The 27,504-nt window shown below is 39.6% G+C and overlaps 1 protein-coding gene across 1 annotated transcript in view; it reads left to right on the top strand.

The window, feature by feature from the left end:
• LOC137127369 (copine-9-like) overlaps positions 1–27,504 on the top strand; it is a 147,785-nt gene that overhangs the window by 12,451 nt on the left and 107,830 nt on the right. The window contains exon 3 of the mRNA XM_067504257.1: positions 10,708–10,754. Coding sequence (XP_067360358.1) covers positions 10,708–10,754 — 47 coding nt within the window. The remainder of the gene's footprint in view (positions 1–10,707; positions 10,755–27,504) is intronic.

The following is a 27,504-nucleotide window of genomic DNA, read 5'->3' as shown; positions in this document are numbered from 1 at the left end:
TTTATACGTGGAATCCTCGATAGTCCCCTTCAACAGGACCCCAGTGTTTATACAAATAATGATATGTAGTAAATTCATGTTATAGGCTTCATGAAACCAGTATAACAAATTCCTATAAGTGATTTCATGAGGTTTGATCCAACTCTCGTTAAAATCTGATGAGAATTTGCAAAGATAATAATTTGTTGGAAAAATTTGTCAACTTATCATGGCACCACACTGCCACCAAATGGTTGTAGTGTTCATTATATCCACGTACCACTTCCTGACAAATCTGAACTTTGTCTCAATTCAGATTTTGTAATGTCTTCCTAACATTTTGTTCCACATGACATATTGCATACTTTGTTTACTTAATGATATTTGACTGGTTATCTCTTACATGTGATTTTTAAGTTGTAAGAGTTTAGGAGTTATCAATGATAACCATATTACCCCTATTATTACTTAACATCTAGAATAAGAACGTAGATGATGCCTAAATACGCACAGTACAGATTGTGTTACATTCTAATGACTACTAGTTTAACTTCTTAAGGATATGGTTGTTAGAAAATCTGCCCAATGCGTATGCAGAATATTTATCTATTGGACCAAGAAAATTCAGCATTTCCTCACAAATTTGACAAAGAAAATACACAATCATTATCTTTAAAATGACATTAATATAAAATATCATGTAAATCTTCTGAACCGCTGTTCAGGATAGACTCACTGTCTTCATCTCAGTATATTTATATTCTGTTTTTTGTGACTTGAGTTATCTGAGGATGCCAACTCGGGATTTTTTTATGCTCGTTTGGGCATAAAACAGGCTGAACCAACTTTTGATGTTAGACCAAGTAGTTTCCTTTTACAAGATCCTGATCCAGCCTTAAATTCTTGGCAATTTTACATCGTGTCCAATTAATCGTGGTTTTTGGGACATCCAGCAAGAAGACACCCAGCGCTGCTCCATGTTAAGCTCTATAAAAGGCTAATGTCCTAAGATAAATTGCAAGTATATTTCCTAAATGTAACCATAAAATTTGCTTGGAGTTTACCCTCTGAGCCTTATCTTTATTACTCAAATTATTCTTATTTCTATTAATCTTAATCTTAACTATTAATCTTAATCTTAACTATTAATCAATTGTATTTGTCTTAGTTATTTGCAAAGTTTTCTTGGGCTTCTGTTTAAACAACTGCCCGAACTTGAAAAAGGCATAAGCCAATCACAGGAGATGCCGGATTAACTCAGTTTCTTCTGCTTTTGCCTTGTTTCTTGAAGCTTTCTTCAGTAAGAAAACGGGCCCAAAGCAGACTCAGAACAGTCAAAACAGGTAGAAGAAAAATACAAACCAACAATATATTATAGCCACCAACATTATGGGCTAACACACTAATGTTACAGGTTTAACATAAGTAAAAAAAAAATCAGTTACACTCCATACAAATCACTTCACATGCACATAGCTAATTATCTTCGCTTTTTACACTACATGTCATAGAAATACTGATAACACAAACCCAAAACATGTCGGTAGTTAGTTAGTTAGCTAACTAAATGTTTAAGCGATCTTACATACCATTGACATCCCTGTTGTCAACCACACAGCTGCTTCTTATTCTGGTTGAGTTAAAGAGTAAATCAGAGACTTTTAGATTTAAATCAACCTACAACTCTTATCTCACGGTCTGCATCTGCACTCTGCTTTGTTTTCCCTTTTTTTCATCCTAATTTGATGTATTATTTATCCCATTTTGAGTTAACATTGCATCTTTATAAGTTCAATCTCATTTTATGCGATCGATAAAAATTCATTTAGCAATATCAGGTGATGTGTTGTTTATTCCTTTGGTGTTAGAAGACAAAGCTCTATTATCTGGGTAAGAGCCTGCCTGTGATATGTGACTGATTAATTAATTTGATCTGGTTATTCAATGACTAACACACACATTAACATACAGATCATCTCTTATAGCTGATCTGGTGCCTACAATGTGGATAAGGAAATGAATGAAAATGTGGCTCTCTGCTACCTTATTATGATGCTCCAGAGCAAGTACTATTATCAATAGTAATATTAAATACTCATATTACTACACCTGCAAGAAATTTGTTCCTCTTTTGCAATAATTGTAAATTAAATTATTTTCTTAGTACTGGTACATTGATGAACCTTAGTGTTTCCGTCGGTACTAAAATCAAACCCCACGTAGTGAACTAACAAGTTGGTGTTATATGTAGCCGTGATGGTGCCTCTCCAAGATTCAGACGAAAGCTGATAGCAGAGACTGTCTCCTGGATGTTATAACACCAGCTTCATCTGGTGGGTGGCATGTCTGTGTCCTCTTGCTCCCTCAGTGGTGACATGCCCATGTCCCATTCCATCTCTCCTCTGCTATCCCTTAGAAGGAAAGTGATGGTGACTGGGGGGGGGGAGGCACTGTCATCTCACCACTGACCAGATGACTACTTGAGAGTTGGATGGTGACTCTTTTGGTCACCATTCAGATGATGAATAACTGCAGCCAGGATCCTGCTGCAGGATACCATGATGAATCACTGTAAGTTAGGGCATTAACTTCCCCTAGGAAGCAGCAATGGAAGGTGCCACTGAAAGGTCAGAGGGGACAGTGTTTAACTTAGGAGACATGGGCATCAGCATGTGGTTAAGTGTACTGCAGTTTGGTGGAAGTACTACTCAGATACTTACCTAATAACCACAATACCACATTCTACAAATATAATATAATGCAATGCATATTATTATTCATGCACTGCTTTTGAAGCTGCTGTACTTAAGTGGCAGGAGTACTTTGAACTATGTCATTATCTTTTATTGTGCATTTACTCTCTGTTCATTATCTTAATCAATGAATTGTTTAGTTTTCTAAATTATTCTCACATCACAATCACCGAGAGAAAAGTGCCTCCCTTACTGTGCTGTGCCTGTAACCTTATTATAAAGCAGCAAATCATCACATTTGGAGAACTGGGACTATGCAGTGCTCAGCATTTTACGTTTGAATTTATCATAATGGTTGAAAAAGACTCGCACCGAGGTCCTCGAAGATGGACTAAGATGGACTTTTTTCAGATGAAGCATAGTATAAGTCACCTTAAAAAAAAACAACTCTACTTTGGTTCAACATTGTACAACAGCAGAATAGCCTGCTTCCTCCTATGATGATAGCATCACCTTTGCTGCTTTAATGTGGAGTGAATGATCTTATCATCACTACAAAATCTTTGCTCAATGTTTAAAACGAATATTTAAACGAGGTTTCCCTAGTTTATTCTCATTGCAACATTATTGTAATGGAGGCAGGGAATTAACTGTCCCTCTGTTCAGTTGGCCTGCTGATTAAATTGAAGGGAAGTGAATCATCAAAGCTGAGATCGGGGTCAAAGTGAGGAGACTGTGAGAAAGGGAGAAGGAGATTTAAGAGGAAGAGCAGGTTGTGTCCACTGTGTCCATGAGACGAATTAACATGTCTCTGTGCTGTTCACAGAAACAAACAGAACATGAGCAGATCACATTCAAACAGAGCTAATTACCACAGAGGTAGAGAGTTATCACAGTGGAAGCTCTGGCTTCATCTCAACAGTACAAACCCAGTATAATCATAGTGTCATAGCCTGTTGTGTTATGCTACTGTTTAAATATATGGTTCTATAAAACACATTCTGCTGACATTTATGTACAGTTTGATTTATTTCTATAATTCAAACTCAAAGAAGCAGGATGAAATGGAGACTGTGTAAACACTATAATTTTACTAAATCACTTTGGCAGGTGAGATAAGGAAGGAGTCAGTGAGAATGGGACAGGCAGCGAAAACAGGCAGACAGAAATCAAATGATATTAAAAAAAAAAGACAAGAGCCGTCGAGAGCGAGGTTTATGTGTTGGTTATTAACTGTAACATTTAACCTGATGACAGATGATTTATGCTACTGCCCACTGTTGCTGCTACTGACTTGGTTTTGAAGCTTGTGTCACTCAATTTTTAAAATATACTTACAGTATGTAGATCTTTAAACATTTTCACAAGTTCACCTTTTGGTCCTCGGTGATTCTAAAACTCTGCGTATGGCCATGGCATGGAACACACTGTGACCACAGTGAGTTCTGTAAAGTCACACTTGTTTAGCCAGCTTTGCTCGAGTATGTGTGCAGATCACAGTGAAGTAAGACGGCTGCTCTGAGGAAAAGTTGTGCAGCGTGTGATCAAGGTTTGTAGCAAGCGCTCAGCATTTATGACGGATGTGAAAACTAATGTTGTGTCAAAATCACTGTGTTCATTTAAAAAAAACCTGACCTGTGGAGAAGAAGAGTGGAAGACAGAGTGAAGGACATTTTTCCCAGGATTGACAGACGTTTGTCGGTGAATGTAGTGAAAACTGTGGTCAGCTCTCACCTCACAGCACTGAGCCAACCATTCAGTTTCTACAGCTCCGATTTGAACATGGATGCTTGGAACTGGGTGCAAGATCCTTTTGCCCTAGTTGCAACAGCTTCCAGTGCCCTTACTGGTAAGGCGGAAGAGCAGCTGCTGGAGTTATCCTGTGATCAGACACTCATGCAGAGTGTTGACCCCTCTTTCACAGGCTTCTGAGGCCATGAAAATGTTGCTCCTCTTCCCCGTGACTTACCTGTATGAGTCACCTTTCTTCACTCTTATTGCAATAAAGCCGGAGCACAACATTTGGAAAATGACATTAGAGTCTGCTTGTTAAAGGCAGCCGTGGCCCAGTTGGTGGAGATGAGCCCGAGTGGCTCAGTTGGCCTATGGACCACAGGGTCGGAGGTTCAGACAAACGATTCACTGTGGCGACCCTGAACTCACCGGATAAGCTGAAAGGACCAAGAAAATTAAATAAGGTCTGCGTCTCTACCATAACTTTAAAAACTGACAAACTAGAGCAAAGAAAGGCAGCCACACACATTTGACTGATTTTAGTTGAGCTCAATTTGTGCATTAAAGTTTATTTACATGTTTGGAAAAAAAGAGGGTGAACAGCTGCAATTACTTATTAAAGGATTTTATGTGGTTTAGTGCTTTGTATAGCATTTCCTTTGAAAAATGTCCCCTCTAACGATTCCTGCCCTAAAAAAATATATATTTGATAACTTCAAATATATGCCACCTTCCTGTAACACTTATGTAGCTTACATTTATGTATCTTATTTTAAATTAAACTGTTTCAAGCTGCATGTTTTAGTAAAAAAATAAAAATAACTTCTGTCACGTGTTTAATTTTTGTGCCGATCTCCTAAACGTTCTGAAACGTTGTTTGTCCAGTCACCTTCTTCCCTGTCGTGACCGATACAGGAACGTTTCTCCGCCACAGCGGATCATTGTCCGCAGGTTGATTTGGCACAGTTTTTACGCCGGATGCCCTTCCTGACGCAACCCTCCCCGATTTCTACCGGGCTTGGACCGGCACTGCACAGCTGTGGAGGGGAATGGGCTGTTAGGGGTTCAGTGTCTTGCCCAGAGACACTTTGACATATAGCCAGGACTGGGGATCGAACCACTCACCTTGTGGTCCGTGGACAACTGTCTTTACCAACTGTTCAGCCTTTTTCTCAAAAAGCAGGTGTTTTTCGGTTAACGCTTATGAGTATAAATAGTGTTTGGCAGGGCCCTGCAGCTCAGAGGCTGCTTTGCAGGACAGGATGTGCTGGGATGCCTGTTCATGGCAAAGCAGTTGTCTGTGTTTGTTGCTTGTGTTCAGAGACAGGTCCGAAAAAGTCTGCACCCGGCAAAGTCACAGTTAGGTTATGCTCCTGGTGTTTGCCTTCTAATATATGAGTGAATCTTAGCTGGGTTTCACTGTGATGTGGCTGAGATTTTTTTACTTTGTGGTTTGTAGCATTGTCCTTGAGGAAGCATAGTATTTAAAAAAATGTGTTTCATTATCAGTTTTAATAGGCCAAATTCATGTTAATTAGAACTCACTGATCAAAGCAGAAAGATGTATTATGTGGTATTATGGCATGAACCTCTGATTCAAGTAATACGTGTACGTAATATGTCTGTCTGACTAGCGGATGTAGTTCTTCTACAGCAAACCTCTATAGTGTCATGTTTTTTTAATACATTTGGAGGCTTTCAACACACATTAACATTTTATTGAATTAAACACAGTGACAAACAGGCCAAAAGGAGATTTACTACTGTGGCTGTCAGTAAGGATTAAGAACATCTTATAATGTGCTCAAGTTGTTTCATAACCTAAATTGTTGTCTATTTGAAATGAAAGATTCTAACACTGTTTTAAGATTGAAGTGGCAATTTTCCAGATGCTATTGTACATTTGTAGACATAAATAAGGTAGATTATGTTTATGATATATTAAATACTCAGTGATCACCTCCGGTATAAGACTTTTTTAAATAGTTTGTAATAATTATATTGATGGAAAGAACTGTTTTAAAAAAGGTCACATACACACTCTACTGCATGCAATCCATCAGTCAGACAGGGGTCCTTATGGACGTAGAGCGATTTTTTTTTGTCCTGAGCTAGGCGGAGGTGGAGAGTCATGATGGAGGGTAACGATTGTGTCAGAGGGGTCCAGAACTTCAAACTCTTCCTACCCACCGGGAGAAAGAGGGAAGCTGAACTCGCTGTGGCTACAATGCCCCCTCAGCTCTTTCATGTTGCTGGTCAGAGCTCTCTGTTTGACCCAGGTGTCCAGCCACGACAGGACGGGGTCGATGAGTGCTGATAATGTCACACAGCACTGACAGCCTCTGGTATATAACTGAGACGGTTCACCCAGTAGATCCATGCCTGTAGGTAACTGACTCAGTTTTTAGCCATAATCAATAAATAGTAATAAAGTGACGGACTGTGTTAGAGGTCGCATGTTGTCTGTCAAAAGGACAGCTTGTTCCTCGTTCCTATATACTACTCAATTCAGCTATACTACATGGCCCCAATGAGCATTTTAAGATGGTGGTGTTAATACAAGAGGTTCTTCTTTTGCACCGAGAAGCTAAACACTCAGTTTAATTGGCCTCTTTCAACAACGGCCCAACACAAATACAACACATCAAATTGGCCATAAAGCCACGGGCTGAGCAGACAAACGTAATGTCTAGTCTGAAAAAAGTAGGGCTGTCGATTTCACGCTTTTTTAAAAAACTCCTAACAACATTGCAGTGGACATATGGTACTGATGGTACTGACTGGGGGCACATAATAAAATGATGATGAAAATGTTTTATTCATTTTGACTGGGTTAGGGTTAGAAGCAGTCTGTGCTCTTCTCTGAATCCAAAGGCTCCTCAGCAAATGTGAACACCAAAAAGTAGAAAAACTACAGAAGCAAGTTTCCAGAACCTTATAGCTCTTTGGCTGGTGAAATAGCTGAAGTGGAGAGAAATGGGTGGTGTCATTAATTCAAAATGTCAAAGATCTGCCCGCTTAATGAGCGGCTGACCGCTGCTACAAAGACACTTAGTCAAATGGTTGTTTAGAATTGTTAGAGTGATACTTCTTAACTGGTTTAGACAATCTTTGGCACAGGCAGTGTTGTTGTACTCAAGTCTGTTTCTCCTGCCCAAGCATTATTGTATGTGTGAGAAACACTGTAATCATTTCTTTGGTCTTCTGCTATGATCTTTAAAGTACTCTGAAGGTGTTCTGTTGGATTCCAAGTCAGGGAACACACAGTTTTTACTCTTTATCTTTTGGATTTACAGCATTTGGGTTTACAGCCATTAGACATCTTTAAATACTCCCGGGCCACTTTCTGCTGGCACTGTCCCAGTGTCTCATGGCTAAATTACTCTGCCCCATTCTTCTGCCTGTGGTCTCTGTGTCTACTACATTCAGCCTAAACTCTTTCTGGATCTTTCCCCCATTCCGATTTTCATTAGTACAAAACGACTACTACTGTAAATTTGAACCGTCTGATTGACTTAAGGGATGGTTATATATATATATATAGACAGAGAGAGACACACTTGGAATATCCAGCTGTTTAGTTTACTTCTAACACTTTAACAGCTAAAATATTATTTTTATATATTTTTTATTGGTATTTATCAATTGTATCTTAACCTTACATTGTGCTTTGCCTGCCTGCAGAGCTGCAATATTGGCCATATAAGCAAGTAAATTACAAATGGTTATACTAGCAACAGTAAAACATCATATTAGGAATGGTTCATTACCTGGCAACTGCAAAACTGTTATAGTATATCTGTGAGGACTGGCAAAAACTAAATCTCCTGTCTGTCCTGTCATATGATGGTGGATGGGCAGATCTCAAATTTTCACTTTAGTTCTCATTATGATCATTCATTGGTTTGATAATTTACTCTTATTGGAAATTAGCTCGCACAGTGTTTTGCCACTGAATTCGCCCCCTTGAGTTAAGGAGTAAGCTTGACTTTACCTGAGCTGTCTGCTCCTCGCCTGCAGCAGCCAGGGACACTTGGCTTAGCTCTGTGTTGCTCATACAAGACAAGATGCTGCTTAGGAAAATAGATTTAAAGATCAACTAATTTCGCTGATCTTCTAGAAACTCAGAACACAAATAATTTGTATTTGCAAACATTAGTTTATGTTATATTGGAAAATGTAAGGTCATTTTCTTTATTGTGCCAAAATTGTCCCGGATCTTACATTTTTGTAGCTTTCCCTGGGACAAAGGGACTTTAATTTTGAGCTCTGGAGGAGAGGACAGATACTGTAAGTGGAAGAAAGAATACAAAACATTAAGTGCATTTCTCTGTAAAGGCAAAAACTTACCAAAACACACTAATCATTAGAGAATTAATATTTCTTTTAAAACAGGACTGTTCAATTTATTTGCTGAAAAGCTATGTATTTTTTCGTATTGCAATATATTTCAGAAAAAAACCCACATCCCAGAAAAATTTGTCCCTGAGATCAGCACAAAAAATGAAAATGTTTTTTTGTAAATCATTAGATTCTGAATATATATGTACATATATGTATATATAGCCTCCTCGGAACCCATAAAAGCTAACTGTCTTTTCTTCTAAATATAATTCATTATTATGCAAATTCTATTCTCTCAGTATCTTGCCTCTTTCTCTGAGTTTTAATTTAGTTTGACCTGGTCCTTTTTTCTTTTTGAAGATGAGAGCACAGAGAATGGGGAGCTACAGGTCCCAGCAGTGGCTACGTGGTTATGGTCGACTGGTCTCCTCTCCCACTGCAGCTGAAACATTTTCTCCACTGCCTTCCATTACCATGCTCTGCTTTGATGTGGAGGAGAAGGGTTGTAAGAGGACATATGGAAGAGGACAGGGGCAGTGGAGAGGAGAGGAGAATAAGCGGGGAAGAGGGGAAGTGGATGAAAGAGGAGGACAAAGAAAGTGAAGAGCGGGGAAGAATGAGGAGGAGAAGAAGGGATGAGAGGAAAGAAAGAGAAGGGTAAAAGGAAGTTGGGGGGTGGGGGTCAAAAAAGGTAGAGAAAGAGGAAAGAAAAGGGGGAGGAGATGAGGGAAAACTAAAAAGACAAAACTATAGAATAATGCAGTAATTTTGAAAGAGGTGAGGCACAGACAGGAGGTAAATTAAAAGAGGAGGAGAGCACAGAACAAGAGATTAGGAGAAAAGCAAAGAGAGTGAGTGTGTTATACAGGAAGAGAGAGGAATGAAATAAAACTAACTTGATCTCGTTTCAGCTCAAACACAGCTGCATAACGCTGAAAGTTCCTGTGTGTGTGTGTGTGTGTGTGTGTGTGTGTAAGCTGGCAATCTAGAAAAACAACGACAATAAAAGAAAAGTTTAAAAAAAAAACTACAAATGTCACAAAACACAACCCAACTTGGACAGAATCTGTGATAGTTGCATTGCCTGTCATACATTATCTCAAGAATCTAAACAAAGTAAAGATGCACTAGTTCCACGGAGTGATGCAAGACACAGAGTGTTCAGAACAGCATGTAATGTACTGAGTTGTGGAAACAAAAACAACACAGATGATAAAGCTTTGAGTTCAGGAAAGCAGCCTGCTTTTTAGATTTTCAGCAACAGCAGTCACTTGTTGTAGCCAAACAAAGCTATAAGTTTGTACTTTTCCTACAAAAAAATTTACAAATGTTCTTACAACCCCAATTCCAAAAAAGCTGGCACGAGGTGTAAAATGTGAATAAAAAGAGAATGCAATCATTTGCAAATTTCATCAAGCCATATTTTATCTCCAATAGAACATGAATAACATCAGATATCAGATCAGACCATTTCATGGGAAATATTAGCTCATTTAAATTTGATGGCAGCAACACATCTCAAAAAAAATAAATGGAACAGGGGCAACAAAATTCTGATAATTAGCAATTCCTGCAAATCAAAAACAAATGAAGGAACATTTGACAACTAATTAGGTTAATTGGCAATAGGTCAGTAACATGACTGGGTATAAAAGGAGCATTTCAGAGAGGCAGAGCTGCTTGAATGTAAAGATGGGCAGAAGTTCACCAACCTGAGACTAACTGCTTCTTAAAATTGTAAAACTATTTCAGAAAAATGTTCCACATTATGCATAATATGGCCTCTTTTAGTTAGGTTTTAACTTTGGTTTAGTATAAACTGTACTGTGACCCAGAAAACCCTGGTTGTGCCTTTATGTACTTGTATGTACTATAGATTTTTTATGCTTTGTTTTGGCGTAAAATGTTCAAATGTAAGACTAATCCTAAGTCATGCTGTGCATGTTTCTCTTTCCAGTGGTGGTGTTGTACATTCAAGGTCTGGGGACCAAGGAATGGAGAGAGGTGAGTGAAACCCTATTCTTAGCTTAGTTTAAAGTGATAACCGTGATGTGACCGAAGTTCATATCATGATTACTTTCATATCCTAATAAAATGTATATTGATGGAGCTTCCTTTTCATATATTAAATAAAAGCTGACTGGGAAGTGTCACCAACTGGATGTTGAATACTGGAAGCAGTAGCTTCCATCAGCCTCATTTGACACAAAGAATTTTAAAATTGTATTTACAGCAGATTTTTCAGCCATGAATTCACTCAGTTTTGTTTTACAAGCTTTCGCTTCTCGGTACTGAACAGCACACACAAGTGCTACTAGCTGACAAGTTCTGGACTGAATCCTCTGGAGTGTGTGTCTATGTTCTCCCATGTTCTTTGTTTTTTTTATTTTTTATTTAATCCTCTAATGTGCACCAGGCCATATCAGAGCAAGCATTCACTTCACAGCCGTAGCCTGTTGTAGTTTGTTGGAGGGATGATTGTTTCCCTGTATGAAAGGACTTTTCTTTTCTCAGTATGAACAGTATGTTAATTGACAGATTATGATCGAATAGAATTATATAAGGATAATTGCTTGTTTGAAAAGTATTTCCTTGTGTCCAATATTGGTGGGTTCAGTTTTATGGTGAACCCTAAACCTTCTTACATCCTAACAACTGATTCCATTAAATTAATTTTGCTGTTATCTGTGCATTTTTAGCTTAAAAATACTCCTAACTATTAAGTTAGGTGGTCATGCATTGATGTGATATAAGACCCAGAATCACTTACATTTCATGATACTCTTTTACAATTTATGACAAATGTTGTTAAAACAATAATTTTAAATAACATTCCAAGCGGCGTGTCAAATGCAGTATTGCACATGGATACATTACTCGCAACACGTATAGTAGTATTGTAATGTTTTTCCGCCAACAAATAAAAATTCTCAATTGGTAATATTATTAAAATATACTAATCAAATAAGACACTGAACCCCTAACAGCCCATTCCCCTCCCCAGCTGTGCAGTGGTCCATGCCCGGTAGAAATTGGGGAGGGTTGCGTCAGGAAGGGCATCCGGCGTAAAACCCGTGACAAATCAACATGCGGACAATGATCCTCTGTGGCGACACTGAAAGGACAAAAAACAAAAAAAAAAAAACAGCTGCCCGAATGTTATTTGATTTTTCTCCTTGTTGGACTGTGTTTCCCATCTCTGAAGTGGGACATTCGTCTTCTCTAACCTTAACCAAGTACTGCTTGAGTCACTATCAGCACATTTGTAACTCACCTTTTACACCATTCACAACGTGGCCTTCGTCTCGACGACTAAGATCCTGTATCCCAGAGGTCAAAGCAAACACGGGCTCTAGAGGAAATTTTGCATTTTATCACATGGTCTGTTTTGCAGAGACAGTGCTTTTCAGTTCATTTAGCTGCTGTAGATATAATTACATTGCAGATTGTTGGTCGTTACCAACACTTTTATCACAGTAAGTTACTCATCTCTCTTTTTGAAAATGATCAAATATTTTTGTATTTAAGAGTTTGCTTTAGATTCACTAAGGGTTTTTATTTACCCTTAGAGCTTCGCTGTTTTACTGTGTGATGACAGGGGGAGAAAAGGACAAAAGACATTTAATGATAGAGTTTTTAACTCAAGCAGTCAGCAATCTGGCAAAATGGCTTTATAAACAAGGCTTTCAACAAAACATAAAAACAGAAATACTTCAAAAGGTTTTTATCATTCCCAACATATTGATGTAGAGATTCACAATCACAGAACAAACTCTCATTAAAAATTGCCTGTGCTTTATATGTTAAGGTCAGAACTAAAGAGAGTCCCAGCAGGCGTAAAGGAAAATATCCTTTGACCGCCACAATGATCCGAGTGCTTTATGGCAGACAGCATGTAATAAAAACTAAGCCCTTCTGTGAAGCCTAAGCAGCCAAATATAGGAATTCATAAATGGGAAAACCATCCGAGACGCTTTGTGAGCCCGACCCTGGAATACTGTGGCTTTGTTAACACTTAGAAAAGCTCATATGTGTCTCTCCCTCTCCTCTCTGCCTCGGTGTCTCTCACTCTGACTTGCAGTAATTTGTGCTTTGTTCCATCAAAGAAAATCAGTCTCAACTCAGTAGGGATCCACACACATACACATAGATCTCAGTGAGACTCAATCAGTCTCACAGGGAGAGGACTCTCTCCCCAGAACAGTATACAGTCTCACACAAAGACATGCTCTCGCTCTCTCTCTCCGTCTCTTTCACACACACACACACACACAAACAAACTGAAGAGCAGTGGTCGATGCAGCCATGAAGCCATATAGATCAGTAGGCACTAAATGGCTCAGCTGCATGTCACTGTAATCACAACTATCTGATGCCGAACAGCCGCCTCTATCCAACACAAATGGGTTAGAAAGTTAGAAGTTAGCTGTTTTAACCACATAAGACTGACAGCAACACGCAGCACTCATGTAGGGAGTTCTAGAAAAATTGACAGTTGACAAAGGCGTCTCTTTGCAGGTGTCAGAGAATCTATGCCGTAACGAGGACTGTGCGGAAAAAACACATAACCCTTAATAAACACGGTGCATTCATCAGCGTTTCAGTTCAATGAGCAGAATCAAAAATCTAATGATGATAATAATATACCTGTCAGAAACACCTTTAAATCTCATGTCACCCTAATTTTACCACCCCATGAAGGGGTCTTATTAGTTTGTTATTAGCGTCATAAATGTGAGTTAACACATTCCTCCACCCTCCTAATCAGTTGGTAAGCAGATATCATCAGTTCAGTGGGACATGATCACGCGTGACTCAGCTGATATTGAGCGTTGAAAAATGCCTTGTCTTGTGGTACCAAAGTTTGATACCTAAGCAGGTAGTGGCGCCCTTCATCATATGTGGTTAAAAATGACAGTGTGCTATTGTGAAAAACACATTTTTGGGTGTGTAACTCATAGTAATCTCGGAAAAGAAAGCAGCGAGTGAGATTGGTGGATTGGAAAGTACAGCCGTCCCTTGCATGTATGGACTTCCCAAGATACACAAGGATGGAGCCCCCCCCCCCCTTCAGACCCATCGTCAGCTGCATTAACTCAGTAACTTACAACATCGCAAAATACACCATCCTATCACCGTTAGTTGGACACACTGGTCAGCGCATGCAAAAACTCAGCCAGGGTCAGAGAGCTGAGACTGGATACTGATGAGACCATGGTGTCCTTTGATGTCACCTCCCTCTCTCCCGCATCCCCACCACCGTGAGTCATTTTAAGTTTCACAGCCGTCTTGAAAATGTGATTGGACAAAACTTAGGTTGTAATGTGGGCAACATAGTCGTGGTTTGCATTGCTCTAATGAAAATAACAACACAATATCCATTAAATCGAGTTATTTTCACTCGTTTCAAAGTGACAGGCTCCAAGTGAGATGAACTCATGTTTATACTGTCAGTTGTGAAATATTAATGAATTTAAAACAAAGGTTACCAATAAATTGTGTGCTTAGTCCGTGTAGTCCTGTTACTTTACCTCTTGTTATTTAATTTCTAAAATCATTTTCACTTTGTTTTATGTATATGTGTATGTACACATATGTCTCTGTACTGTAGATGTAAGTCGTCCTCACAACAACCTTCTCCATGAATAATTTATATTATTTCTTAATCAAGGATCGTCCCTATTATTTTCTTTTAGCTTCTCAGTCTGCATCCAATGGTTTACAATTCTCAGCTTGACTGACTAAAATTGATTTCTGCTGTGCTCTGAGGCAATATACCTTTTTAAACTTAAGACTCATTGCTGGGAAAATGTTCGGTTGCTTGGAGTGATAGTACAGTAATCCCATCGCTGATTTGGAACCTGCAGGATAAAGTCAAGCCTCCATCAAAGCAAAGAGAGTTTGAAAATATCATGCTATGCCTCTTGCGTTTGTGCGAAGATAAGACTTTATCTGTGAGCATCCTACTTTATTTCTCTCATCGACTCCCTATGTCTGCAGGAAGCAAGATATTTTTTCCCTTTTTACTGTGGAGTTTCTGGGGCTTTTACTGATGATTACTGCAGCAACGGAGACACATGGTTTTGGTGGTAAATATATTATCCGTTGCTCTTTATTTTTATAAATCTGGGGTGATTGAAGAGCAGAGGAGCTTTCTTTGGACGAGGTTTGCCAGGTTGGAATGCAGCCATAATTGGAGATCATACATATGCTTCCAGGTCCCACTCAGCTGCCCACTTCCTCCTCTAACAGTCTCCTTGGACAGTAGTATTGCTGTCTGTCAGCGAGCAAATGGAAACAAACAGCCTCCATGCAACACTTGTATTGTCACCATGTTGTAGTGAGTGGGCTGTACGAACACATTGGCAGATTTGGCTCGAGGCGCTTTTTGATGCAATTAGCAGAAATCTTATTCTCACACTAAAGAGGAGAAGAAAATAATTACAGCTTTGCCACCAACTATCTAAATTTCTTTAAATGGGTGAAAGACAAAAAAAAAAAAAAAAAACTAAACAAAAAATAAGCTGTTGAAAGAGCTTATTAAAAGATACTTCTGGTTGCGGTGTGTTTATGTGTGAGAGAGAAACGGGGACAGCTCATATTCCATTATAGGAATCCAAACTCACACCCCACCACTTGACTTTGTTAGAGTGGGTCTTGTATCCCCAAAATTGAATAACCCCTTCTCCCATTTCATTTCAGAAACAATATTACTTATTTGTTTGCAGGCTGGTGTCTTAGAATTCCTTCCCTGCTTCATCTCCAGAATTAGAAATTTCAAACTTTTTCTCTCTCTTACAAACAGGATGAGTCATTTTCTTCTGCTGTGTACTACCAAGAAAGGAACACAAAGTCCGAATGGTTTCAGCTTGTTTATGTATGGCATTGTGGAAAAAATTAATTCCTACAAAAAATGTAAACTCTTCTAGCTTTTGTTCAGTTTAGTTACAGTTAAAGTATTTAAAGCTTCACTAAACAGCATTTGGATTTTAACAATGGCTCAAATGACTCTTGAAAACAGGCCTACACTGTACTTATGAACCCACGGGGAACTGGCTAAACACACCTGATCACCCGATCTTATCTTTGCTTTTATTGTTTGCACTGGCTGCAAAATATGAGTGGATTTGAGGACTTGTGTTTTTTAGCCATTGGCTCTAAGTATAAGCAGTTGTGTTACACAAAAAGATTTGTGTAGACGAATGGATTTCTGCAGATTCTCGTCCAGTGCATTGAAAATAGCCTGCTCTTTAGTTTTTAGAGCCTTGCCAAAAAAAAAAAAGATTGGCAAGACACACTGGCCTACACAAAAACTGCACTGTCAGCTACATAGCAGACATAAGCCATCAACAAGATGCTGTTATCGTTCATTGTCTTAACAAGCTGCATGTTAAAAGGATGTTCACAATGTAAGGCACAAAGCTACTCCTTAGAATCCAAAAAAAATAAATCACATGATTCATGGAGCATTTTGTTCCCATTTTGACATCATGAAGCCAAGACGACACCTAACAATTGAGATGGTATTGAGACCTTGACATTTTTTGTTATGCTATACCCACCACTGGTGTGGATAAATAGTATGAGATGAAGAAATTACCATTGCATGCTTCTACTTTCATGGTATAAAATCACTGCAGCATGAACTTTTTACATTTTCCCTGAATTTCACCTGAAAGTCGAATATCCCACACTCGTTGTGAGTGATCTCATTTCTGCTGCCTGAGCTATTCACATGGGGCCATCTTCCTGATGTATTCATGGATGTTGGTTGTTTCATCTTCCTTCCGCTTATTGTACAATCTCAGGATGCTGGATTTGGCGTGAAACCCACCGTGCATTGTAAGGAGCTTCCTTGTCTTGATGTCAGTGGCCTCTATCTCCTCTTTTGGCCAACTTATTATGCCAGCAGGGTACCTGATGGCCATATATCGTTGGTGTTACTCGCTTGGACTTAGTTCTTCACATTAAGATGACTTCTCAGAACTCGCCTTACTCTTTGTAGGTACTTGGTAGTAGCTACTTTTGATTCTTCATGATTACCATTTGCCTGTGGGATCCCAAGGTACTTGCAGCTATTATCAACATTTGCCATCGTGCCTGCTGGTATTACCCTCACTTGTGACTACCATTCCTCTCCTTGTTGCCATCCGACCACACTTATCCAGTCCAAATGAGCGGGGATAGAACATCTCCTTGGCCTCTAGTGTTGTTTTCCATTTCCTCATTGATTTCTCAATGAAGTCTCTTAGAGTCCTGTTGAACTACACATTCCATGTGTGAGGCACTGAGTCATAGGCTTTCGTGTAGTCAATCCATCCATCCACTTGTAGTTTGTTGATTTGTGCCGCCAGGTGCTCGTGGAGTTGAGGTTAGCCTCTTTAACAAGTAGGCATGGATCATGTCAGGGCCTGGTGCTGTCCAGTTCGTCATTCTTGAGACCCTGTCTTGGATGGCTGTCATTGTGATGGCTTGTTCAGAAAGGTTTCGGTGGTCTGCTCTCCAGTCCACCAGCCAGTGTTGTTATGCGATGCCTCCTTCTCGAATGTGCTTTTTCCATATTGGCAGACACACCCCATTATGGATCTACTATTATGTTATTACCCTGATACTGGGAGTACACCTTGGATGGCTCAGTGGAGAACCTCCTCCTGGTTTCAACTTCATGCCAGGGCTGAGGACCTTTGCTTGGCAGTCGCCTCAGGTATGGACAGTTTGTTGTACTTCTTAGGTAGATTATACTTCCTCATCATCATGCCTTTCTGCAATTCAGATAGTTGGCTTGGTTGTTGCCTTGATCTCAGCCTCCCACCTCCGTTGACATGGATGATACTGCACCTTATGACTTAGGTTGATCTTCTAACCAAGCCTCTCAAGCATCACAGTTGCTGTGGTGTATATCAGCGTGTTGGTCTCAGTGATGGTCATAGTTGGGATGGTTCATAGTGCACAGAACACTGAGCTCCTAGTTGTCTCTGTTAGTCTGGATGTTGGGTTTTGAAGTAGCCAAATGTCCCACATCCTCTGCACGTAACCCCTCTCACAAGGATTACTTCTATAGTAGAATTCCAATAACTCTTGTCCACGAATGTCTTGTTCTTGTTAAAGTAGCCCACTCCTCATCAGGTTTTGTGCTGTGAACAAAAATCGGTTTTCCAAAGCCTACGTTGTCTATCATGTCGTGCCTTCTTTGCGCACTGACTACGCACGCGTTTCTCCCGTGAGGACGCTTCCGACTCGAAAGATCTCCCGCTGACTTACTGTAAATGTGTGAAATGCAACTAAGGACAATGTCCAGGGCTGACTTTTCTTGACATTGTCCGCAGGTTATGGAAGCTTTGTTGTGATTGTAACATCTACAACTAAATTGGAAAAAATGTGAAACAGGCTTACGTTTCAGTTTGTTTTCGAGAAGCCTGACATGTTTATTTATTTCAATATAATGATGTCTAACAAGGTTAAAATCGAGTCACCATCTGAACATAAACATTTGAAAAAAAACTCAATAATTAAAAGTTAACTGAGCAGAAAAAAACCTAAAATCTGCCACAGCCTGGGGGTTTTAATGTTGTGGTGGACAGTGGTCAGCTCTTGGTGACTCCTGAAATTTGAATAACTTGGTTACAAATTGTTTGCATCAAAGCTTCATTTAATTCAAATAACCACATACTAACCACAGTTTTAAGAAGAGCACAGCACTATGTACTGTTTTGTACCTACAATACCTTTTCTGGACACTAAAAAGAATAAAATGGCAATATTATAGCCATTTTTAAAGGGAAAAAAATACAAATATTACAAAAAGTAGATTTTTGTAGTTTGAAGTTTTAATGCAGATAGTAAAATACATGTTTACCGCCATCATCTCTAAAGAGCTGAACACACTGATAGACCAAATATATGAAGATTAAAGAGAGTTTTTATAGGATGGGAACCACAGAACGGTTTATCGTAGAATAAATAAAAAACAATGTTTATTCTGCCTTTTAGGCTTTTATTCTTTAGATTATTATTTCAAGATCATGTTAATACATGACTTGTACTATGAATAAAGGTTGGCTTACTTGGTGAAGTTCAGCACTATTCATCTTGCCAGGCTAATTAAAATGGCAAATGAGTGGGACTAAAGGCTGATTTCTGAATCCCATGGGGATTTGATCCCATAGGGAAATTCGGTTGCCTTGTTGCAGCTGCTCCCCGTGTGAAAAGCACAAAAGAAAGGAAAACATTTCCACCAAACCAAGACAATAGACAAGTAAAAACCACCGATCAATTATTAAGAAAAACCCAGCTAGAGGAGTAAATGTAAGTTAAATAAAAACAATTTTATTTGTCCATTTAGTCTATTTAGTCCCCGTCCTTTTTACAGAAGGGGCATGAGTTGAACAGTTTAATGGCCACTGGGAGAAAGGATCTCCTGTGGTGTTTTGTGAGAACACTTGACTGTGATCAGTCTCTGGCTGAAAGTGCTCCTCAGTGCAGCCAACACACAGTAGAGTAGGTGGGAGGGATGGTCCAGGATTGAGCCAAGTTTGGACAATATTCTCCTCTCAGCCACCACATGCAGAGGGTCCAGCTCCTCCACTAGAACGGAACCAGCCCTCCTTATTAGTTTGTCCAGTATGTTACTGTCTGCCACCTTCATACTGATGCCCCAGCAAACCACAGCATAGTAGATGGAGCTGGCTACCACAGACTCATAAACCATCCACAGCATGGTGTCGCAGATCTTGATGGACCTTAGTCTCCGTAGACAATACAGCAGCTCTGTGTTTTCCTGTGTATTGATGCTGCATTAACTGACCTGTCCAGTTTATTGTCCAGGTTGACACCCAAGTATTTGTACTACAAAACCACTTCCACCCCCTCTCCTGTATGGAAAGAGGATTGGCAACCATGGGGGTGTCAACAAGCATGCTGTTTAATTTCTCCCCCAGCAGGACAGACTGGATTGTGTTAAAAGAACTGGAGAAGTCAAAGAACAAATCCGTACAGACCCCCACAGGCTTGTCCAGGTGGGTGTAGAGGTGGTGAAGCAGGTAGATGAGAGCGTCCTCCACCCCCAGCTGAGGCTGATAAGCTAACTGGAAGGGGGTCCAGAGATGGTTTCACCAAAGGCTCCAAAAGCCGTCTCTCCAACACTTTCATGATGTGGGAGGTTAGAGCCACAGGTCTGTAGTCACTGGGATCATGGACACATCATTTTTGCAACAAAAAATGTGTCAACTACAATACAATGGTATCAATAATCAGTCTAATCAACACAACACATCGTCATTTCAGACATTTTCAAACACAGGGAGATAGAAAGATCAGAGAGATCATTACATGTTGGCATGTTTGCAAGGAGCAACACATGAAACATGCAGGGCAAAAGAAAAGCAGGACAGATCACAAATCCACTGCTGGAACTTTGAAGCTAACCGATTCGACATTTAAAGCTTTAATTCCTTTTGCATTAAGCAGCTTGTATGGAGGCTAATAATGCTATTGATGTAGGTTAAAAGAGGCTTCCCTGACTATCACCTTGCATCCTGTGGTTCTAGTTGGGTGAGTATGAATGTGTTCATGTGTATGAATGGTATTATACTGGCCTTCCATTTATTAAAATACGCTATTTGTTGAACAAATTCGCTAGGTTAACATCATCTGGAGGAGTTTTTCAGTTGTGATGTTGTCACATGGTTCCTTATACCACAGAAGATGTAACTTTGATCAGCTTCCTCCTCCACAACTCCTTCAGATGACATAATCTAAACTATGGAACGGTGAATGACTCTAAATAATGTTATCTGGAAGAGTTTACATCTAAAGGGGATGGTGAAGATTTTCAGTCATCCAGGTTTGGTTATCCATGATTCAACTTAGAAGGATCTAGGAGTCGAAGATAGATATTTTAATACAGAGGCAGAGGGCAGTTTACCATTAATAAACATCAGAGTGGGCGATATCTCCATTGACTCATAAAGGAAATGTCTTTTTTTTTTTTCTAAAATTGGTGGAACACGCATACTGTTCTTACTGTGCCTTTGAGTTGCAGGTTTTCAACACCGTTTTTATAGGTAAGAAGTTGAAATCAGCTGCAGTCATGACATCTGCTTCAATTGGACTTAGCAACAACAGAATATTTTACAGCATCTGAAGTCCTTTATCATTCAGCAAATTAACTTTAACACATATTTGCTACAGTAGGCTTAAATAGCAAGAACACATGAAAAGAAACTGGAAGTGTTTTTTGCTTAAATGTGTGAAAATCTTTTACATTGATGTGACACATTACAGCTCTCTCTCTCTCCTTTTTTTTAATGTTGGTGATTTGGCAGGCACTTTTATCCAAGGTGACTTAAAAGTGAAATACAAAGCAAGCGAAAAGCAGTCAGGTAGAAGTCATTAAAAGCCGAGTGCTACAAGAGGAATTATTTCCGTTTCAAGAGACGTAAGTGTCAGAAAGGAAAGAGAGTCTTAGCAAGTTGCAGAAGAGTCTTGTTTTCATATTTTTGGAAACAGGGTGTGCAGAGTTTGGCAGTTGGTTCCACCATCATAGAATCATTGAGATGAAGATCTTTTGCTTGGGATCTTTTCCTGTGTGGTGTAGTGAGCACCAGACATTGTTCGCTGGTAGAGCACAGTGGGCGGGAGGGTTTTTCCTCAGGTAGGAAGGTAATGTGAAGTCACTACTCTGTTGATGATGCACAGAGCTTTAAACTTGATGCAGACTTGCACTGGAAGTCACTGAACTGACTGATCAAATGAGACATGCTGTTGCATTTTGAAGCATCTGGAGAGGTGGAACTGTGCAAGTAGCCTTTTTAGGAGGACATGCAAAAGTCAGGATGAGATATAAGTAGTTGAGTAGCATATTATTAAAGGTTGAGTCTAAGAAGAACATTTCTAGCAATAAATATGGACTTAATATTCATAATCCTCATTCAGTGAATGTATAAGATGTTCTATTTATTATTTACGAATTTCTTTATCCATATTTAACTGTGGTGATACAACAATGTAGTTTTTTTATTGCCAAAATTGCTAAAATGATAAAACAGTAAGTGAAACTGCAGTCTGGCTTTCTCATCCCCCAACTAATCCAAATCTGGTTTATCCTGCCCAACTAATCAATGAGGGTTCTCCTATCTCCTGCCATATGTCAGAATGTCCCCTCATTCAAGCCATGCAGAACCCTGCCACCAAACGTATGCATAGGATAGATTTATTGTTCTGTACACTGTAATAATGATAAAGTGCTACAGACACATGGAGTCAAGTTTCAGTAATATTCACAGTGCATATTTAGTGTGTTATTGTATTGTGCATGTGTTCATAGTGCTCCTAAGTTCAGCAGTATGATGAGCTGTGGGTCAAAGCTGCCTTTGAACCTGCTGGATCTGGCTCCAATGCTTCTGTGTAATTTCCCTGATGGCAGTACTGTAGAGAATCTGTGGAGCTGCACATTTTTCCTTTTTTAAATTTATTTCCCACTTTTATAACAATGCCACAGGGGCTTGAAAATATGATATATTGGACTAGTTTCCCAATAAAAATTGAACTAATCCCCCATTTTAACTGCACTTTTTCTCCCAATAAGGCCCAAGTCTCCATCTAAAGCTTACAGGCAGACACAGACGGAACATGGGAGAACACGGGTCTGGCCATGTTGAACTCACGCGTTGGAATTGGAATGGGAATCCCACCATGGTCAGCAGTGAAGTTCAGTATCCCGAAAACTGAACTGTGTTGCATGGTCACAATCGCACATATTTACTTTAAGTTTAAACGGTGTTTACGTGGGTTTGTAACACTGCTAACAGCGCAGGCAGTTGGGAAGTGATGGTATTCAGGCCCTCGAAGCCGTGGTCCAGCACTGAAAACATAGTACTTTGTATTACTCTAACATTTTACTCTTTTGCATTATTAGCTTATTCGTGCCAGTGCCGGAATGCTTGCCTAACCTGTTCCCTCAGGAGGCACACGCAGACATGCTAACCTACTTTTCCAACTACTTCTGGGGAATAACAATAACAATTATCTTATCCCTGTTTCAAGTGACATTTTCTGTCCATAGTGAGGGTGATACATGAATTTTTGGACTGCTGATCCATTGGGACAACCTCACTCTCTCACTCTCTCTCTCTCTGCTTGTCTCTCTGTCCTAATTTTTCTCCAACTTCCATGTCCTCGACTCGTCGGCAGTTCATTACAGATGCACCACACTTAGAGAGAAAAGCTGGCCTGATTGCCTCAGTGCTGTCAGGCTGTTTTCCTGCTTGCACTACGGTGCAGCTCGTAGGCCCACGAGGGTGTGCAAACACACACATATACATACACACACACACACACACTTTTTTTTGGGATTTGATTGAGTCTTTAACCCCCATGATTGACTTGACTCATCAGCTCCAGAGCAAATGATTCAGTAGATGTTAGTCCACTTGGGTTGTCCTGTCTTTCTTTTAAATTAAAAAATGAGAATGTAAAACATTTACCCAGTTTATTTTACAGCATTGTAGGGATCACACATTCAAAAAGGTCCAGCCTGCAAAAATCTTTGATAACACTGTTTGTCGACCAGAGTTACTCTGGACTTCTGATCTGCTTTGGTTCTACCATGATGGTAGCAGGGGCAGCACGATGATGGAGAGGTTAGTGCTGCTGCCTCACAACGAGAAGGTTTCTGTGGCCTTACTGTGTGGAGTTTGCATGTCTCCCTCCACATGCACGTTAGGTTAGTTGGTGACTGTAAATTGCCTGTAGGTGTGAATGTAAATGTGAATCTCTGTGTATGTCTTTCTGGCCCTGAGATGACCCTGTCCAGTGTGTACCCTGCCTCTCACCCTATGACACCTGGTATAGGCTCCAGCCCCCTGTCGACCTAAACAGGATAAGCAGTTACAGATAATAAGTGAATGGATGATGGTGGTGAAATCCTCTGTGCCTGAACGGGGAGAGTCTTGCACTGACATTCACTTCTACATTATACATGTATGTCAACCAGGCAAACACCAATAGGTGCCATCACCTTAGTGCTATATGCAGTAGATGGAAAAACGGAACAGTCACAAACCATGCAACTAAAAGACAGTACCAAGAGTCCTAGACCTAGATCAGGTGGAGCGACCTGTCAAGTAGGACACGGAGAGTGTGCAAACATCTTTTAAGGAACGACATGACTTCTAATGATTCACTGTGTCAAATGCAGGAGACAGCCCAAGCAGCATCACATCAGTGGACAGCGAGTTTGGTCAGGCAGCAATAAACACTTGATCAATATCAAACTCAAAAATTGTGGAAAAAAAGTATCTTCAAAACAAAATGAACATGGAGGCAATGTCACAGATTAGGTTTTAAGGAGACGGCAAGAGGAGGTTTTAAAATAAAAGGGGTTTTATTTTAGGGAATTGGGAGTTAAAACACTAGGAGGACAGGAAAACACAGGCAACAATAGAGACAACAGACAAATTATATAACATTATATGACAAAATCCTGACAAGACAGTAAAGGGATAAACAAGGACAAAATATTAATCTGTGTGAAACAGAGGTAGATAAACAGTGACCAACAACTAACCAAACCTCAGACCAAACAGACAAGTACAAGTACAGAGATCAGGCAGAACAATGAAACAGGAGTACGTGTACTGTATGAGCATAAATAAGGATTCTTTAGCAATTGTTGTCACTCAAGTCACTCAATTATCTCTTTTTATCATATGTGGTTTAGCCTGCGAATGTCCAGGTTTTATGGAAAATCATTAAATGCTGCCAAAACATAAATATTGAATATTACAACTATTAGAATAACCAATAATTTAAAATAAGAACGATTCATTTCAATTCTATTCCAAGGCTGCGTAACAAATGCTACTGGGATTTTTTCCTTTACTTTCGGAACAACAATTGGAAACTTTGGCGTTTTGAGTCATTTGACTCTGATATAGCAAAGCCACACAGAGTAGACCTTTTCGGAGGTTAAAATTCTAAACACAACCCAAAACATTTGCATGGAAAAACATAATCTCGACATGCATAAATCAATTTTAAAAAGAGATCTGAGGAGAACACACAAACAGCTTCACCTGAGCTGCATAGACCTGAGGATAATTACAACAGATCCAAAATGCAGTTCATTGAAAAAAAAAAGAACCCAAACAACAGCAGCAGAGAACCGGCAATAATAATAATAATAGACAACAATGTCATTGGAACAAATATAGTATTAGTGAAACTAACTTTAACATAAATACCAGAATTATTGGGAAGCAACCTGTGCTAACTATATCTCTCCCAAATGCTTTTAACTGCCCTACTTGCCTTGCAAAGATCAAAACGGACTGTGGGAACACATACTGACCTCAAAAGAGGATCCTATCCATGGTGTAAACTACAGGGGAGCTAGAGGGAGCTCAGCTCTCTTTAATAAGACATGAGCTCCCCATGATTAGCAACGTTTTGGAGCTTTTTTTTCTTTTTTTAGCCTTTTAATACTGACAATGCACAATTTTTGCCGTGCATTATGTTTTCCATATCTTCATTATCATGGCCCATGCATAAAATTAAACTATTTTTATTTATGATTCATGCATGGCAGTGAATCATCACTAATTCATTTTAGTAACGATACCAGCATGGAGAAAATTAGGTACAGACACCTGGCTAAAATACAAGCAAACAAGCTTGAGGGGTTCTGTGACTAGAAGTTACAGGAAAATTCAATTCAATTCAATTCAATTCAATTCAACTTTATTTATATAGCGCCAATTTACAACAAAGTCATCTCAAGGCAAAATGCAGCAGGCAGGACAAACCCTCCCACCTCAACTGAGTGTGAGAGATGGATTTTTCTGCTGGTAATGATACAGGCAGCAGGACCTGCAGTGCGACCTGAGCACCGTCAATGGTGCCGAGCCAGAGATGCACCTTACGTTTTTCTTCGTCAGTGTTACTTTCTTTACTGCTTAAAACAGCCAATATAAACCATGTAACCACCTCTCAGTTTTAATTCAACATCAAATTACTCCAACAAGTCTTTTTAGGCTCCCATTTTGTGAATAAATTCAAAATGCACATCAGGACCAACATGTACGCACTTTTTCACATTTAGCTCATCATCCGGTTAGCAGTTAAACTGACTATAACTATGTCGCTTTGGATAAAAGCCTCTGCTAAATGACTACACGTATGTTATTAATGTTGTTAAAGGCCTACATGGCATTTAAAATTATTTCAGATAGAATAAGGTTATTTTATAAATACAGTATATATGATCTCATGCTTTTTTAAATTCATGTTTTAATTCTACCTCCTCACATTACAGTAGTGTTTGCACTGTAAAGCTTTGTAAGAATGAAACATGAACGGTGGATAAAGTGTTAAAATGAGGTCATCAGCACGCACAGAACTAACAGAGAAGTCTGTCAGCTCTCTCTCTCTCTCCTTTACTCTGAGTAGAAATTGTGTAAATTTCAGATAAACCAAGGAAAAAAAAAACACTGATGACTATAAGGGCATGTATTAGAACAAACATAAGATTATATGTCTAGGGTTTGGGTGACGTATTGATGTAGTCAATTACATAAATACACTGACTAACTAACGGGCATTGACACTTTGTAAATAGGAAGTTAGAAGGCTGGATCTGAAATCTGGAATGTTGTGTCTACTGCGTTCACCCGGTGACTGTACTGCCCCACACAGTACAATATGCTGCCACTTACAGAGTGACTGCATACAATTCACCACAGCGAATCATGTGTCTCCATCTGACCCTGTCCTCTGCATCCTCTTCTCTCACACCAACTAACTTCATGTCCTCCCTCACTACATCCATAAATCTCCTCTTTGATCTTCCTCTAGACCTCCTGCCTGGCAGCTCCAACCTCAGCATCCTTCTACCGATATATTCACAGTTTCTCCTCTGAACATGTCCAAACCACCTCAATCTGGCCTCTCTGACTTTATCTCCAAAACATCTAACATGAGCTGTCCCTCTGATGTACTCATTCCTGATCCTGTCCATCCTCGTCACTCCCAAAGAGAACCTCAACATCTTAAGCTCTGCTACCTCCAGCTCTGCCTCCTGTCTTTTCTTCAGTGCAACTGTCTCTAAGCCGAACAACATTGCTGGTCTCACCACCGTCTTGAACACCTTTCCTTTCATTCTCGCTGATACTCTTTTATCACACAACACACCTGACACTTTTTCCACCCGTTCCAACCTGCCTGCACTCGCCTCTTCACCTCTTTTCCACACTCTCTGTTACTCTGAACCGTTGACCCTAAGTACTTAAATTCCTGCACCTTCTTCACCTCTGCTCCCTGTAACCTCACTGTTCCACCTGGGTCCCTCTCATTCACACACATGTATTCTGTCTTACTGAGGCTAAGCTTCATTCCTCTGTTTTCCAGAGCAGACCTCCACCTCTCTAGATTTTCCTCCACCTGCTCCCTGTTCTCCCTTATTAAACTACTTTATTTCCATCCAGAATTCCCTTCACAAGAGCAGTTACAGAGCTCACCTGCTTATGTGTTGGTTGAGGGAACAGGATCTTGTGCCTCCTGTCCTTTCCAAAACCTGCGAAAAAAAGTTTTTCATTAAAAAAAAAAAAAACATTTTTAGGGGGAATGGGCTACTGGGTCTTTCTATATAATCACTAAGACAGTTAGTATTAAGGTTTATACCAGGTTCAAACTTAAACATCTTATCATTAAAATTTTCACACATGCTTCTATTACTCATATAGTCATATAGTCATAATGT

Source organism: Channa argus, chromosome 5 (genome assembly GCF_033026475.1).
Source record: "Channa argus isolate prfri chromosome 5, Channa argus male v1.0, whole genome shotgun sequence".
In the NCBI taxonomy this organism is placed as follows: Eukaryota; Metazoa; Chordata; class Actinopteri; order Anabantiformes; family Channidae; genus Channa; species Channa argus.
Note: the sequence above shows the minus strand (reverse complement) of the source record. Positions and strands in the feature narration are given on the sequence as shown.